Genomic DNA, 18013 nt, shown 5'->3' on the forward strand with positions numbered 1-18013 from the left:
AAGTAGGTAGAAGGAGTAAAACTGAGTCGAAAAATCCTGAACCATTTTTTCCTATTACATATAATAAAGGAGTAAGTATTGAATAAACCAAGCCAATCAGCGCCGACCTTTAGCCGAACGCACGTCAGTGAACCACGCGTCTGATGTGTGTGAGCGTGGCTCACTAACGTGCTAAAGGTCGGCGCTGATTGGCTTGATTTATTCAATAATTACTCCTTTATTAAATGTAATAAAAAAAAATGGTTCAGGACTTTTCGACTCAGAATAATTCCTTCTACCTGCTTACGAGCGGTGATACGGCATTCATGAGACATCTTGTATACATATATATGTACATGTAAACATATGATATATATTTTAAGAAATTATATTTTATATTAAATGTGTGTTACTTGCGTGTGTAATTCAGTAAACACACTTATTAGCAGTATGTCAATAAAACTGACAGCAACTTCCACGAAAACTTGGCATCAAAACTAGTAGACAAAGCCTACTGAAAACAACTCGCAGATCGATGACAGACTGCGAGCAGAGTCTGCCGACACAAATTGACGAGCAAGATCTTGCACAGCGCAAATCGGCAGCAGAGTATGCCATTTCATACTCCCGCTGGCAAAAAATCTCCTGAATTTTATGACAATGTCTGTAGGAAATCTGTAGTCCTTCTGACGACAAAAGTTGTTATGGATTTTCAGCATGATAAAATCCGCAAAAATTTGCAGATTTTGGTCCTGACCAGGAAGTGTTTGTACTTTACCTCGATTGGTATGTCACACATACGAAAATCTTCGACATATATAAATAGCATAATACATACTTTACAAGATGGCAGAGTTCGATAAAATGAGGCTTCGTGTATGTGTGTGTATGTTGTTCAATTAAATTATTGTCTATAACAGCACTGACATTAAGCTACTATCGCTGGAGGTACCCAACCTCCAAAACCTCGCTCCAGTTCTTCAGCGACGGCAAGCGTTAGACGATCTTGATAAAGTCCTGCTACGACCTGCGATTAAAATTACATTATTTATTTAAAGAATAAATTCTGTGTAAACATCTTTAATTCTAGAACGTAGAAATACCGCACACGCACTTGTATACCAATAGGAAGCCCTTGTTTGTTTAAACCTAGCGGACAAGCCGTAGCTGGTAGGCCTAATACATTGATAATCGCGGTATAGGAGAAATTAAACGGTTTAAATAACGGCTCGTAATGCATCGGAGCGGCAGTCGGATGTGTCGGAAATAAAAACACACCATCTTCTCCCAAAATATCCTAAAACAAAAACAAAAATCTTGTGACCAAGTGTCATAACCGATGTCAACAGCAGCAGTAATATATATTTCAACATTACATATAAAAATTTCTGTATAAATAAATATATATGTAATGTAAGATATTATAAGATACGTAAAGTCTGTAACAGAATGTTGGTGAAAGAAATGTAGGCGATTGTACCTTGAATTCCTGATAGAGATCTTTACTTTGTTGTATAAGTTTGGCGTGTTTCTCGCTTCCACGCTTTATGCCGAATTTCTCGAACACAGCAGTGAGAATAGCGACCAAAGTATGATTGCTCATAAACAACGTCATCTTAACAAGTTCCAACCAGATGTTGAGGTGACCTTTTCTATCGGTCAGTTCATACGAAAAGTCCTTGTCATCTGTGCACGCCATATTCGCTAACCAAAGACTCAAACCTTTTTTAAATTTTTTTATGTTCAATTTTGTGGCTTTAATATTGTGCGCTTTCTTGAAATAGTCCAACACTCGTCTCATGGCGTCCCGTATTTCAGGATCCACCGGCGAAATTAAATACTGTCCGCCGTCGTCCTCCATATAATAAATCTAAATTTTGTATAAAAAGACGACTTTGTGTTTATTTATATGATAAATGTATTAAGACTATTGGATACTCGCGTTGCAGTCTTTACATAGAAATCACAAATATTTATATACCGCTGCAAGAATCACATGCGTCTATAAAATAATACTAGAAATCGATATTTTTCATACGTATCAGGTTTTTGAATGTTGCGTCGACTTGCCTTAATTTTGGAAATATCTACTTTTTCATCCAACTTCAACAGATCGGTATGTCTGTTCGCGATAATCTTGAGAGTCAGCGTCAAATCCTGCGCATATCTACACATCGGTCCAATTGCGAGTAACTGATCCTGATCTTCGCTGTGCGTACTGGGATACTGACCATCGTTCGAAACTATTCCTGTTGAGTGACAGTTTCGTTATAATAAGTTTATTATTAGTCACAGACGCATACTCTTAATCTTTTTTTACCTTTACTTGGCTTATGACCAAAAATTCCATTGAAAAACGCCGGCATGCGAATAGAACCGCCAATATCTGAGCCAATACCAAGCGGTGATCCAGCTGCTGCTTGAATACAACCTTCGCCACCCGAAGAACCGCCTACAATGTGTCTGAAAATACGTTACAAAGTTCTTACACATTGTGTCACGTAACTTCTCTTGTATATATTTGAAAACTTCGCGATATCACGCATAGATATAGGACACATGTACAATATACACACATACATGTATTTCTCTTCATTAAATATAATAAAACTACACGTTTCAATATAATTTCCATAAGGTTTCTAATTCTTTTTCATCACACATTTTTCTTCTTATAACTTCATTCGCTATGAAACTATTTTGAACCATAACATTGATTCTATTAAATGTAACCTTGTCGATAACTGAAGTCTCGATTCTGCTTTCGAAAAGCAGCGTGAAATAATATTACACTGATAAGGATGCAATGCATATTGTACCTCGTATTGTACGGATTCTTGGTTGTACCGAACAGACGGTTGTAGCTTTCCCACCACATTGCCAATTCGGAAACATTTGTCAACGCCAGAGGTATGGCTCCAGCCGATCTCAGTAACTTTATCGCTTCTGCATCTTTTTCAGCTTTAGTGTTCTTACGTATAACCAAACCGGCAGTCAATTGCATATTTTCGACTGCGATACAGTCCTAAAATGCCGATTTTTATATATATATATATTTTTTTTAGATTACATAATTTTTATTTCCGGAATACATAAATTGTAAGCATCGTGACACTAATGTTTTTATATTTATTCTCATATATTTGTCAATTTTTACATTAGATAATATAACATGATATTTGCAATATATTTCGTTGAACGTATCTAAGCTGAAAAAAAAAAACGACGATTAAATAAAATTACCTTGGTGGTGAAAGGTACGCCAAACAGTGGTTTCTCTTTGGATAGAAATTCCGCGGACGGAGCGTCCTGAGATCTCAATATTTCGTCACATTTTCTCGCTTCTTTAATAGCATTCTCAAACCTGTCCGCGACTACGCAGTTGAGTATTGGTTGAATTTCTTTTATTCTCTCTATGTAAGAAGATACCACATCCTCCGATGTTAACTGTGAATAATAAGCAATTAGTATGCAGCCATCTCACGGCTGATATGATATGACGCGCGTATACAAGCATTCATAATTAGGACTACATTAAGGATTATGATGCTGACGTATTTAATTCTATGGCAAAACGTTTTTATTTTTTTATTGCAACGAGATTTGATACAACAAAACAATCTGACTCTCCCCGCGATATGAGATAGAAAGTATAAAATTTTTATTTTTTATTTTCAATTTAATTTTCAATTTAATTTAATTTTTAATTTAATTTTCAACAATTTATTGTTCAAAACAAGCGATGCAGCGTTTGCGTGAGATACACAATCAAGTTTTTTCTTCGTTATTAGATACGATAGAAATCAGATAATAGAAGTTGCGCGCACAAAAAAGATCTCATACTGTACCTGTTTGTTTCGAATTTTTAATGCTAAAGTGGTTGCGCTATGCAAAAGCGTCAGATCTTTTATAGGCGGTTGAGATCGAGCCGGTCCCTTGACAAAGGCAATTAACAGCCATATTCCTCTCACGATCAGCTCGTAAAGACGAAAAGACACGCTCAGAATTTTTTTCATTTGCATTTTGCTTTGTGTTTGCTTTTTAAGTGACATATACCTGTCGAAAAAAAAGAGAGACATCGATATCATTTTACGCTGACGAGATAATAATCGCGCGCGCACATATGTCAAAAAAATCGCGGACTCAACGGTTTTTAAATAATACGCGTTAATCGGTATCGATAAGGAAATCGCGCTGTATTTGTTTCATTCTATTCTGTATTCTGTTCTCTGTAAATATTTATTGTATCATATATGTTTTATTTTATTATATATGTTATGTCATATATGTTTTATTTTTTATTATATTACATATATATAAAGACCACACGGGAGAAGAACTTGATAAGTCAATTGTTTTCGATTTTCTGTTTTTGATGTTATTTGGGTAGTTAAAATGGAGTATTTTAATTATCCGAAGCGAGAAAGAAAAATTTTTGACAGGTTCCGAGATATAAACATTTTTATAAAACGTTTAACACACAGAAATACACACACACACACACATACACACGTTTCGAACTTTAAAATCTCGCTCTCCTCTAAAATTACAAAAATGTGATTTGTCAAGTTCTTCTCCTGTGGTCTCTTCCTGGAAGACTCTTCCATATATTTACTTTTTTGTTTCTTCAAGATACGAATGTTTATAATAAAGAATTTATGCAAAAGAGAGTTGGTTTGATAAAATTATTGGAGTTCAAACACGCGGTTATCAAATGTAATTTTTGTTTCAGGACGGCAATACACATTTTCATCTCGCGTAGTTCTCTACTCTACTACTAATCGCGTCTTCTTCTCACAATGACAACCTGAACGACTGACAACGACATTGGGGCAAACGCATAAACACGTAATAGCCACACGTAATAAAATGCAGATTTCACGATCGCATCTAGCGGAGAAAAAGTGTGCATCAATATTTTTAATCAGACTGACTCAAAGGCGCGAATATCGCGCGTACTCGCGCGCACGCATGTTGTGCTTATTGCTGGATTTAACCATTAATGATGTAATCTCGCGAAATTACGTGTCAAGGCTGACAGAACAATGCGTTTGAGTTCAAGTAGCTTTACAACGAAATAACAGTTTAACGGAATTAATTAGGGTTACACCACGTGCGTTTACATTTCAATTTCGACGAATATATATATAACGTCGCACACGTTCAATCGTTAATTAACAAAACGACAATATCAAAGATACAAAAATTTGAGAATAAAGTAGTTCGAAAATAATGTAAAAAAAAGTAATTGAGTCGAAGCAAAGGCACAACTGCGCGTCTGCGATCGAAAGATTTTATTGATTAACCAAGTTAATCGGAATAAAAAAACGCGCTGATGCGTTAAGTTGATTTTAAAAAGTTAAATCAGTTGTCTTTTTATTCAAATAAATTCAACATTGCGTCTCGACCTTGCTTTTCAAATCCTTTTGTGAGGCAAATGCAAACGATGTATATAATTAAAAAACGTATTCTATTAAAATAAAGACATGGCAAAGTAAACACACATTGTGTAACGCGAAAGTTTTCTAATCGGAAATGGTTAGGTGTTTGAAATCGTACAAGTTATGGCACACAAAACACTTCAGCAAAACTACACAAGTTTCAATCAAATCAATCAGTCACACAGGCGCATTCTCTCGAATATGATTATTTACGTGCGAGAGAACGCTTGGTCTGTGATTGATTTGTCTAAGACTTACACGTCTTGAGTTTTTTTTTTTGCGTCCCATGATCTTTGAAACCGCTCTGGCGGGGTCTCATACATTTTTAAACAGTATTCAACAAACAAAACGTCAATTGATGACGTAGATTATTGAATATGTATTGTACTTTCATCTCTCTTCGAACAGACTTCAGATAAACAATATAAAAATACACGTTTTTGCGAATTGTTCGTCGAATTATCGCGTAAAAAATTATCCCAGATAGACTAACTGAGTGTAAGTTATTGTGGCAACTTGCCACAAATATGACTCGTATGTTTTCAGCAATGTAACAAAAGGGTGTATCCTCTTTTCAGTATGTTCTTGCCAGCAATAGTTTTCAAAATATATAATAACAGCAAGTTCTCAAAAACTCATCGGCAAATAAACTTATATTATTTTTCTCAACTTGTGAATAAAAATTATTGCTCATATATTGCTCACATATATTGCTGACTCACATTGTCATAAACATTGGCTACAACAATTGATTGATAATAAAACTCAGCACATATATTGATATCAAATTGACAAAAACATTTTTTAAGTCTTAATTGTTTAAAAACATTTTCGTTGCATTAAATAAAAACAACACAACAGCAATTAGCGAGCAACTTAATCTGTACAATATGATTTGCTTTATATTGAGTTTTCACATTTGGCTATCTGGGGGATCTCTGATCGTGTGTGTGACTGTTCGCGCGAAACAACAAAATGTTTCTCGACAATACGCTATTTTGCAATTATTCGAAATAAACGTTCGAGGTATATTGTCGAGCGCTGAAGAAGCTGAAAGGATAACACGATTGAAATATCTGCATAGTGTTTTTTTCTTTTTTTACAAACACGGTTGGATCTTGAATATATAAACAAACACATTTGAATGTATAGATGTTTTTGAATACGTTTATATAGAGAAAAACAAAGAAGAAAACAACTTTATTGTCTTTGTAGATACCGCGGGCTCATTAACATTTTTTTACTCACGTTAAAAAATTTGACATAAAAAAAAATCCAAACAACGTACGCATTTTTTGCAAAGAATTATTTATATAACATTAGATGTTTATTTAATACTTTTTTTGTTTGAACAGTTTTGGACGCACCGGTCTACTGTTAGACATTTCAATTTTTTTTCACTCACGTTAAAAAAAAATTCAACAATATGCGTATTGTCTGTGAATGAGAGTTATTTATGTAATATACTAGCTATTTATGTTCGAACGCGTGTTGTGTGCACCGATTTTCAAACACACACAACACGAAACTCCGCGCGGTCGGAGGAGTCAACACAAAAAAATAACCTAAATCTCAAACTAATAATAAAGAGTCCGTATAAATATTAATTGCATCATTTTATGTACCTCTGTAATTTAAATAATTTAACACGCGCGCTCACGCACACCAAACCGATCACCGGATGAAGTAATAAAGTGAGTCACATGTAGAGTCTGTGAGTCTTTAGTTTTTTTTTTTGGGAAGGAGGATGATGTCATATGAATCGGCAATTAGCTTAGAAATAAATATAATTTACAATATGGCATCGGAGAGAGTGGATCTAACGCGTGTAGAAAAAATTCTGATGAAAGAAAACGGTTGACAAAAACAACATAACGTTTTGTAACGTCACTGGAAAAAAATCGTTGCACGCGACGCAACTTCGCTTCAACAAACATTAGTATTAACGATAAAAAAGTTTTTTTTTTTCTTATCTACCATCTAATTCTCTGAATTGTCGCGACGTGCTTGGCGATTCGATCGATTTTGCAGAAATTTATCGGACCAGAAGAACACAAAGGATGCACGCACGATGCGCGTTTAACAAAATGACAGCCATATGTCAGATTGACATTTGTCCGATTAAAAAGTTTCTACGTGAAACTCGCGCGATTCCCTCAGGAATTTTCGATAGAACATAGGTCGAGAAAGAAAGTGGGTGGATTCACGTCTTTGTGTGATTTCGTTGAAAAAATAATCATCTCACAAGAACGTTCTCGAGAGACGATTACTTATCTAAAAATAAAAAATAAAAAAAAAAAAACAAAACTTGCCGGAGACCAAAAAAAAACTCGATATTGTTATAATCGAAGCGAACGCACACGTACCGAGAGCACAAGCGCCAAATAAACAAAATAATTGAGAGATAAATACACGGATATTAATTATATATTAATCTTAAGTTTGCGTATTTATTTATTCGCTTTATTTATTTTACGCACCGAACCGTGACTTATTTGTTCTGCGAGATCGTCGGTCAGTTTTTCTCACACAGCGACGATTTCACTTTTTATTAATTCTCGCCGCCTGACATTAAACCGAACCGAGATGCTGCGCGAGGAGGTAATATAATATTGACTTAAGAAATACTCACACAGGATTTAACGTCGTCACAGCGCGATGAGTTCTCGTCTCAGCTTGGGGGAAGGGGGGGGGAGGTATCCAAAAAAATTAAACAAAGAAAAAAAACATTCAACGATTCAGTCGATGTTCGTCAACACGCCGACGTAGGAGTGGTTTTCGTGCCGGGTTTCATCGACGACGTGACAACACACGCTCCTGTTGCATTCCTATTCGCGTATTTCCGCGCTGTGAGAAGCGATGTAAAACCGATTTTTTCGAACACCAAACCTCGACTGCCGACAATCTCGCGGCTTGATTTTCGCGGAGCGTCGTGGGAGCGAAACGACGTGTGCAACGCGGCGTTTACCAACACCGGGGACGAACGGTACACACACACTCGCTCGTCCATCTGCCACGCGGCTTACATCACTCACAGAGAGAGCTCCGGTCCGTCTCCCCGATACGTGTCGCCGCCTATACTCCGAACCGGGAGAGTCCGCAAACACTTCGGACTGTCGCGAATTGAGTCGCGAACGGAACGAGCCTGCGCGCAACAATCTCGGCACCCTGCGCGTCGAGAAAAATATAAATGTATATTCACGTACACACGCGTATATATGCACGAGAGACACAATCGCAATTACAGGAGCGGTCTCGAACTTGCTCACACCGAGCTTTGTGTGTGTGTCGTTTTATTTAGCAAATTTTTTTTATTCAGCAAGAGAAGCGCGTATCGGTTCGATGTTTTCGGTTGGAGCTATTTTTTTGTTTGCTACTCGTATCTCCGATTGTCAAGTTGATCGATCGATTGAGCGTTAATCGTAGTCTCGTTTGCTTCGGTTAAAATACGATTAGTCAATTTCACAACGGAATGAGATTAAATTAGAATCAAATTGGAAATGATAAAAAAACTCTGACCGTTAACAATTTAACATTTGTACGTACATACGTGTGACGTGTGATTTGACTATTTTAGAAATTGTCTCTCTCTTTAAGGGGCGGCTTTTGATTGAAACCTCGCGAATTTTAAGAGATACGATCCTGTCCGCGAGGCGCTCATGAATATTTCGCGTGAAGTTGGCCGCGGGACGGAGTAAAATGGCAGTTAAATCACAGTGACACACGTCCGGATCCCTAACCTCTCATCCCGACTCTCCGAAAGTGAGTACGGTTTCACTCGGAGTGATTTTTTCGAGGCCACTTGTCCCTTCCGTTAAAACGCACACGTGCGTGTTTGTCGAAGTGCGAAGTCCACAATAGCGCGCCTTCCACCTTGACAGAGTTCACAGATATGTACATAATTTACTGCTTGATTACAAATATATATAACCTAATCTAACCTAAACATCCGTGTAGTAACTACTTTTTTTGCCGCGAAAACAAGAGTTGAAGTATATAAATAATATGGTTGCGGTGAGTCTTGAATTGTATTTGTATTTGTTGTATGAAAAACGCGATTCTTACGCACAATCGCGCGACACACTCGCAATGACAATCAGCGTAAGAAAATATTCACGTGTTGGTTTTACATGAAAACAAACTTGCATCGAATCGAGAAACGCAAAGTTGAACACTTTTATCCTTATTTCAATTATCTTCTGACGTAGTAATGTCAAAAAACAAAATCGAAGTCGTATAAATACTTCCGACAATATGTATAACAGTATATGTAATATATTTATCACGCGTATAAACGTCTCAGAGATAAGACAAAGTAGATAAACTTATCTTGCAAGTGTTACACCGTTCATTTTACTAATATTGAAATATTGTTTTACACTTGTATATATGTAATATACAATAATATATATGTATATATTCCTATTTTATTAAAATTACATGTATATTTCGGGATAATAATTTTTTATTGCAAAACATCTCTCATCTATAATCTGTTTTTGTCATGCCACGTGTTGTGAAATATTTTAAATGTAAAATATTTTATCTTGTTAATTCTGTGGAGACATTGTGTGTATGTCAAATTTATAACGAGTTTATGATAAGTCATATGTTTGTAAAAAAACTTGATTAAAAACCATATATTCTAGTATAAACAATTTGTTTGTGGTTGTTTTCTGATAAAAACGACACATTCTATGTAACATTTATTTAAACTAAATATTTTTTTATGCACACTTGTTTAAGTTTATAAATATTTTTAAAATCCTTCTATTTTCTGTTGCAAATTTGTTTTATTTTTAAATAACGATATTCTTTAATCTTTATTTTAAATAATAAAACTACAAATACATATATGTTTTAAATAATTCAAAAGATAGGAAGTAAATAACCATGACCGCTTGCGTTTGCTTCACTAGTGCAGTGGTTCTAATGTCACATTGCAACCACTTATCTCCTAATCGTTTGACAAAAAGTGTTTAACACGCTCTGTAATTTTATTATTGCTCTACTCTCTTGTGTCAAGCAAGACTGTCATTGCGAGGTCTCTTCGTGAGAGAACTTTATAAACGAAAGGAGAACCCGAGGTTGAGTTATGGCACTCGGCCATAAATCTGACTGCAACACAATCGAAGCGTTATTAAATTTTCTGATTTTTAAATATAATGAAACGCATCGCACACACATATTTAACAAGCTTATGCAAAAAAAAAAAAAAACATTTTCAACTTTACAATTCATTAAATTAAATTTTTTATACATTTGGTTTTGCAAATTATTATCTGTTTAAAATTCTGATGAGTATTATTTCAGTCTAGCAATTTGGTCTTTGAGGTTTTAAATTTTAGCAATTAAAATCAAAACCGCGTCGTTTTTATTATGCTATGCAAATATCCGAATGCATTGAGTTTTCGCTGCTCTCTCGCTGAAGTTGAATCTGCACGGTGATACACATGGCTGAGCAAAAGTATTCTAAGTCGCAATTGTCGAGGGACAATCAAGTACTCCGTGCGGGGAAAACTTTGCAGAGAAAGTAATTGAGAAGGAAAACATGTGGTGTTCTCTAAAGCGTCTCGCTTTCTAAATTTGCTATCCGTGCGATACAAAAATACACGATGATACTTTTCTTATGATTATTGCTCGCAATATGATAATTTACAAATAATTACAATGTCGATTTCCTGTTCAAATTAAAAACTTACGTAAAAATAAATTATCTGTTTCTTGTTGGAAAAAGTTTGGAAAGTGACGAATGAATATGCAATTGTTTTCGAGAGAGAGAGAGAGAGAGAGAGAGAGCATTAATTAAATTATGTGAAAATTCTATAATATTGTGTAATCGCATGTGTATAACAAAAATTTACATACTAATTATTATACATATTTAATAATTATTTATTATAATCTTCAACAGAGTTCTGCAAGATAAACGATGGAATCTTCTTTATCAAAGTGCATCTGACGAAGCGGTGCTTCTTCTTTCGATTCTGGTCGGTACTCGAAAGAAAAAAAAGAAAACTGATGGACTCGACGAAGAGAAACGGTTTATCAAACGCTCGATCGAAAGATAAGAATGAAGAAACCAAGTGCCAAAGTTACGACACTTCTGGTGATATACAGGAACAAATGAAGAAAGTGGAGGTGAACCCTTCTTCGCCCACCAGCGTGTTAGCCAAGAACAGCCTAATATTACCTACGGAAGTTATCAGATCTAAACAAATCGAGCAAGTAAAAGCAAAAGTTGAAACAATGTCGTCCGGATCTGCCACTGGTAAGAATATATATATAAACAATGTTTATAAAAAATTTCTCTTAATTAACGTTTGAAACTGCAGTCCTTATATATACGGCTAAAAAAAATAAATATAAAAATTGAATAATACAAACGTGAATATATCAAGTAACAATTCTGAAATATATTATAAATTAAATGATGGTAAAATTAAATAATAAATTATAAAAAGAAATTTATAAATTTTAATATTTAAAGTATATATATATATATATATTGATAATTCTTCGTTTTATATATCATAAAAATATAGTCTCGCGTTTTTCACAGCTTATATTTAAGAAGAATTTATAAATCTCATATTTTTCATCCATATCAATTCATTCTCCATTGAATTGGATCAATAGTTTGTCGTAATTCACTGACTTCTCTCGCGTTGATCTCAGAGACGCGCGCTTCGACTGCTGAGAGATCCTGCGTGTTGAGCTGAGCGTCGTCCATCGCTACTATATTGATCTACCTGTCTCAGGGTTATATTCGGCCGCGTGTTTCAGCGCAGTACCTTCCGGTCCTTCACCACGAGATCACACCGGAACCTCATTCTCTCGTCTTTGTCGACGTGCGATCCATGTTTCGCATCGCGTTTTGTATTCCGTCCCGTTTTGAGAATTATCGCAAGTGATAATCTTGTTTCTTTTTTGTTCATTGACAATGCAGATATTTTTCGTTGGCTTTTTCGTTACATAGAATATTTAGGCGAACGAGTTTAGGTCCATCCATTAGTCGCGCGTCACTTTGTATCTATATACACGTATCATAATGTCGGTATTAATAGCCCGACGAATCAATCGATGATACCCTGAATTATGTAGCCTATATTAATACTGTTGAAGTTATTTCATTCAATTAGCGTCGCCGAAACAGTGAACGATGTTTACTTTATGTCTATTTATTTGTTAGAAGTAATGACTCGAATCAATTCAAAAGTTCGAGTTTTATAGGAAAAACAACGGCATTTTCAATATGCATATATTTATTTGTTTACACGATGCTTTGATCATTTTATATTTCTTATTTTGTAGTTTTTAATAGTTTTCTTCAGTTACTCGTTTAGATGATACAAAAGTGACGTAAAAGACCGATTGCAGCGTTGAAAAATTGATTAGATTTCGAAGAACAAAAACCTGCTTAAATAATATTTAAGGAAAATTATTAAAATGATTAAGATATTTGAGCAATTATTGAGAAGATTTAAAATATATAAAAAACAAATATGTGTCACTAAGTACGAGGAGAAAAAAATATATTATTTAAGACAGATGTGAAATTGGGAATAGCGCGCGGATGATAAAACTTTAAAACTGAGATAAATGTGCAAAATTGGTGCAGGATATCTGATAGCAAACACGTGTTAAATTAAATCTTTGTATTAAATTGAGAAGTTTTAATTTATGAAGTGATACGATCGATATTTGCGAAATCGAGAAATTTGATTAAAATTATATTAACGCCGTATAATTTAATAAATTATTTAATTGCTCATAATTCCATTTAAATAATTGATTGCCATTATAGCTATAACTGTTGATAATTAGTAATAGCTGTTAATAATTAATCTTCTATATCGATATATGTTTTCTTTTCCATATGAGATCGTATAATCATTCATATATTATCGGTATTAAATATATATTATTTTCAAATCTTTTTAACGTCAGACACTAAAAATAATTTTTACTTGTTTCTTTTGTTCACTTCATTTACATCTTTATTTTTTGTCGTACAACAAAGATGCTAAAGAAAGCTAATTATTGATAAAAAAAAAAAAAACCATTCGGATAATTAATATCACAAACTGACGTGTTTTTAGAATTTTTAACCCGATGGCGTGTTTTGTGAATTATTAAGAGAAATGATCGTGTCTCTGCAATTATTGTCGGTTCGATGAGAAAATGCCACGATGTTGCGGCGCTTCTTTAGTTTCCGCCGCGGATGGCAATGGGTCTCCGCAGAGTCTTGGTCTGCAGATCCAGGATGGTTAGTAATTAGTGTAATTGCCAATTAATCTATTTTTATAATAGAGTTTATCTGCACGCGAACATGCTCATCGTTGCGAACATAAATGACACACTGATGGTCTGCATTACAGTACAGATATTGTAGAGAAACTTACAGAAGAAAACAACTACTTCAGATGTTAAAACTAAGATCTAAAGTGTTGATAATGTTTGTCAGTTACAAAATAAAGTTGTTTGTACATTGTAGATAGTTTTACAAATAAAACTATATAACTGTAAAACAATTTTGTAAATTTAATAGTTTTTATACATATAGTATATTTACAATTTGTTATCTCTAGATACGTGCGTTTGTGTTGCGTATCAAACGCAATTTTGAGAAAAAAAATATAACAAAATGGCTAGTCTGGAGAAAAGTGGAAAGAAATTTTTGCTCACATTTTTATGTTTTCTCTTTTACTTCCAGGAAATCCGCGAAATAAAACAGCCCTAGCACCCGGACATAGTTTGATGGACTGGATTCGTTTGGGTAATTCGGGAGTCGATTTAACTGGAGTCGGTGGTGTGCCGCGAATCGTAACATTATCCGAGCTGGCTAATCATAATAAGCAAACTGACGCTTGGATTGCAATTCGAGGTGTGTTTATTTATATGCACTTTTTATTGTCTTGCTAAAAAAAACGATTACACGTTATTATCAATAACTGTTTAAATTTGTAATTACGCGGTGTTTCACATATTTAGTTTGTTTTATTACATACGTTATTTAAGAAGTTTTAAATAATTTTCTGAAAAAGTTCACACTTAAATAAAAATGCTTCTGCTAAACTAAAATATCTGATCTTTCTACTTTGTAGTAAATTGGACTTCTTTTAATTGCAGGAATTGTATTTAATGTTACGCGTTACATGGATTTCCATCCGGGTGGGGTCGACGAACTGATGAAAGGCGTCGGAAAAGACGCCACAAAGTTGTTCGAAAACGTAAGATTCCTTAATTTTCGTCGCACGTATTGTATCGCTACATCATCTCGCTAATTATTTTTACGTACCCATAGATCGTTAATTCTAGGTGCACGCTTGGGTGAATTATCAGAGCATACTGCAGAAATGCGTCGTGGGCAGATTGAGTCGCAGCTCTTCTTGCACATCGAGTACTTCTTCCAGAACGGAAAAATTGGCCACGGGTGCGAACAATTGTTCGTCCGTGACGTTAGGTCTAAGTTCCGCTGGTAAGTGTTCGTTATGCTCTGTCGCGTCAAACGGTTTTCTAGGTCGTCTATATTTAGCATTGCTGAATTAATAAATCTTTAAAGCGGTCTTCAAATGCATAAGTTTGTGCGCGTGTATATAAATGTTGAATTATTATAATATAAAAATGTTTACTAAGTAAATTATAAAAACAAACTAGAACACACAAAGTTTTTTTTTTCTTATTGTTTCAGCACAAAAGAAAACTGAAGAAAACTCGGATATACCCAATGTAAATATGGATTGGCGGCAAACATCTAATTCCATAACGCTCTTTTATCAAGCGGTGCACACGTATCCAGGAGTATATTACCAATTACAAAGATTGAGCAACTCAAAAATTATCTTTAGACTCAATTTTGAGAAATATATTATCGTTCACGAACTCGAATTAACTGCTGATGTGGAATGGCCGCCGGTTCATAAGAGAGATTTCGATACGATGCAGGTAAATTAACTGACAAACAAATAACACGTTTTATATTGTTACATCGCGCGTTTTGTGAATACAAAAAAAAAAAAAACATTTTTAACATTGTAGGTAGACTTTACATTTACAAAGAGGATCACCAACATATGGAAATCTCAGGGAGATCATACGTTATTGCGAGAATCCATTACAAATAAACGCACTTATAAAGAGTATGAGGTACTCAGTAATACATCCCTTTGCAAACTAGTTCATTTGTTAGTTTTACGCGCCAAAGATTCTCTAGAACTAATTCCCATTGGTAGACACGTAGAAGTCAAAATGAATGTAATGGGTGAGTATAAAATAAATAAAATAAAAAACTTTCTCGACGTTTGCATTTACTTCTTATTTACTGAAACGTATATTTAATTGCGATTTATTTGCGATGTGATAAGAACTACTAACGAAAAACGAATTATTTTGTTTTCAAACATTGACAAAAATATACTGATAACGATATGTAACATAATGATATACATTTATCGCAGGAATGGAAGTATCGAGGTCGTACACGCCTGTCCCACCGTGCCTTCATCCCGAAGATATGGCGCCACAATACAAGCCAGATTGTATTTGCTTGATGATAAAGCGATATCCAAATGGCGCACTCAGTCCGTCCGTCACAAATTTGCAACCTGGCCAAACCCTTACGATGAGCAATGGTTTAGGTGCCTTCGTAACCGAATCTTTCGATCGGTATCCTACCATTCATATGCTGGCAGGTGGAACGGGTTTAACCGCGATGTTAGGAATAATTCAGCGAGCTTTAGCGAGACGCAGCGTGTAAATACAATCAATTTTGAGATTTTTTGCAAATTTATTTAATTTTTTGGTTTCCGAAATATTGCAAAATTATAGAAGAACACGTCGATGTTCAGCATCGACAACGGAAGATAAATTTAATTCGAAATAAAATTATTATTTAAGTTTTTCTGTTTTAACTTTTATAACTCTTGCAGAAAATTAATCAATCTCCTAAACTTCAACAAGGATGAAGACAATATGTTTTATGTGGCACAACTTGATAAAGTGTCTGCAGAAAAGAAGTGAGTATGCACGCGAGATAAAGTGTATTTGTGTGTGTATCATACACACGCATTTACATTTCTTCTTACAAATAATAATTTATCAATCCGTATATCTTCGTGTGTAATATCTAAATGTATTTGTCAGGTTCAAAGTTACACATATCCTTTCGCAAGCAGACGATAAATGGAAAGGTAGACGTGGTACTGTTAGCGATGAATTGTTGAAAGAACTAATTGGCGAGTCTTCGCCAGACGGATGTATATTTACGTGTGGACCAAAAGGATTTATGTTATCCGCAAAAACGTACGTGTGAAAATTTTATATATTAGAGAAAAATCAAATTTATATGATTAAAAATTACTTTTGCGATTGTCTTCATTCTTAATCAATTATTAGTTTTTATTCATTAGTTTTTATTCATATTTCTATTGACTTGTTTCATTATGTTTCAGGAGTATAGAGAAACTTGGTTGGAAACCTTGTCAGATATATGAATTCGACGATTAATCGTCTTCGTTGAAAGTATACGTCTTGAATATACACATATATATATATACATTTCCATTTTTTTTCTAGAGAGTTTTTAGAGAAAGCCTAATAAGAGCTGAAATACACTTGTACCTGTTGAACCACGTTGATTCAGTTAAATATTACAGATTTTTCCCGACTACGTGAAAACTAGCTGTGTTCACATAGCTATGTCTTTTAATCACATGTATATTTTTCTGAAATTATGAAGAGAGATTTTTAAGCACTTTTACTCCCGTCTTCGCTCATGACGACGCACTTAGCTGCGATAAATTGTAATATTGCAATTCTTGTAAAGTTATTCGTAATTTTGCAATTGTATCGCGCATCCGAATTACAAAAGATAAATCACGCTTCGCGATTTATAGATAGAAAGTGAAATGTAATCCAATTAAGCGCGGAACCCGGTTCTAAAAGTTAATATTTAGGAAAATATGAAAAAAACCAAAAAAAAAGAAAAAACCTGGTTAGTTTCGCACCTGTTGCGTAGAAATGACGTGACGATTGTTATTTATGATTCGACACGATATGATGGTCGTATTTTTTTTTGTGAGCGTACATGGTATAACAATGAACACAATTAAGCGGATAAAAACTAATTTTTATATACCGATGATTTCGATGAGTTTATAATTCGTAAAATGCATTTTATGTATATAAGGTGAGTGTTTTTCAATCAGTACATACTGTTTATTCTTGATACGTATTGTTATATTTCTGTAAATAATGGCAAAATCGAAATATAATTGTTTCTTTGAGTGATGTTTTGTAAGCTGCTGTGCGCATTTATTACATACGAATGTATCTATGTAAGCCAATATTCATTGAGAATAAATGCATACGGATGAATGAAATCAAAAAAGACCGTCTGTTTTTTTCCGAAGGAATATTTTTGTAAAAAAAGAAATAATACCGCTTTTTAACGTCGTAATTGGCCGCAACGAGGATCTTGAATAATTTAAAAGTGGAAATAAAACCACTGATATTCTCTTATAATTAACAAATAATTTAAAATATTTTCGACAGCGCACATTTTCAACTTTGTTATTATTTTTATTTCATAT

The 18013-nt window shown here is 34.4% G+C and overlaps 2 protein-coding genes across 9 annotated transcripts; one reads left to right on the top strand and one right to left on the bottom strand.

Annotated features, from left to right (window-relative positions):
• Nucleotides 1-39: 39 nt before the first annotated feature.
• Nucleotides 40-8417, bottom strand: LOC109855695 (fatty-acid amide hydrolase 2-B). Of its 2 annotated transcripts, none has more exons than XM_020430208.1 (9): nucleotides 8053-8417; nucleotides 3828-4035; nucleotides 3223-3426; nucleotides 2799-3004; nucleotides 2300-2442; nucleotides 2050-2228; nucleotides 1460-1849; nucleotides 1094-1276; nucleotides 40-1006 (listed from the first exon to the last, which is right to left on the bottom strand). In XM_020430208.1, the coding sequence occupies exons 2-9, from the start codon at nucleotides 4029-4031 to the stop codon at nucleotides 908-910; spliced, it is 1608 nt and encodes a 535-aa protein (XP_020285797.1). In that variant the 5' UTR covers nucleotides 4032-4035; nucleotides 8053-8417; the 3' UTR covers nucleotides 40-907. The 2 variants fall into 2 exon arrangements, with proteins under 2 accessions (XP_020285797.1, XP_020285798.1); XM_020430209.1 differs by lacking the exon at nucleotides 8053-8417 and adding an exon at nucleotides 7901-7991.
• LOC109855694 (cytochrome b5 reductase 4) lies at nucleotides 8326-17801 on the top strand. Of its 7 annotated transcripts, none has more exons than XM_020430205.1 (11): nucleotides 8326-8406; nucleotides 11335-11691; nucleotides 14137-14307; nucleotides 14553-14653; nucleotides 14742-14901; nucleotides 15115-15368; nucleotides 15462-15684; nucleotides 15881-16175; nucleotides 16352-16438; nucleotides 16566-16724; nucleotides 16874-17801. In XM_020430205.1, the coding sequence occupies exons 2-11, from the start codon at nucleotides 11442-11444 to the stop codon at nucleotides 16926-16928; spliced, it is 1755 nt and encodes a 584-aa protein (XP_020285794.1). In that variant the 5' UTR covers nucleotides 8326-8406; nucleotides 11335-11441; the 3' UTR covers nucleotides 16929-17801. The 7 variants fall into 7 exon arrangements, with proteins under 7 accessions (XP_020285794.1, XP_020285793.1, XP_020285791.1 ...); XM_020430204.1 differs by lacking the exon at nucleotides 8326-8406 and adding an exon at nucleotides 8620-8701; XM_020430202.1 differs by lacking the exon at nucleotides 8326-8406 and adding an exon at nucleotides 8714-9434.
• Nucleotides 17802-18013: the final 212 nt, after the last annotated feature.

Source organism: Pseudomyrmex gracilis, unplaced genomic scaffold (genome assembly GCF_002006095.1).
Source record: "Pseudomyrmex gracilis isolate BER0280 unplaced genomic scaffold, ASM200609v1 scaffold_96, whole genome shotgun sequence".
Lineage (NCBI taxonomy): Eukaryota > Metazoa > Arthropoda > Insecta > Hymenoptera > Formicidae > Pseudomyrmex > Pseudomyrmex gracilis.

Coding starts and splice junctions, on each gene's coding strand:
- LOC109855695 (XM_020430208.1), bottom strand. CDS start 4,031: ATGTCACTTAAAAAGCAAACACAAAGCAAAATGCAAATGAAAAAAATT. Junction 3,005..3,222: donor GCGTACCTTTCACCACCAAG/GTAATTTTATTT, acceptor TCGGCATTTTAG/GACTGTATCGCAGTCGAAAA. Junction 2,443..2,798: donor AAGAATCCGTACAATACGAG/GTACAATATGCA, acceptor ACGTATTTTCAG/ACACATTGTAGGCGGTTCTT.
- LOC109855694 (XM_020430205.1), top strand. CDS start 11,442: ATGGACTCGACGAAGAGAAACGGTTTATCAAACGCTCGATCGAAAGAT. Junction 14,902..15,114: donor GTTAGGTCTAAGTTCCGCTG/GTAAGTGTTCGT, acceptor TTATTGTTTCAG/CACAAAAGAAAACTGAAGAA. Junction 16,176..16,351: donor GCTTTAGCGAGACGCAGCGT/GTAAATACAATC, acceptor TAACTCTTGCAG/AAAATTAATCAATCTCCTAA.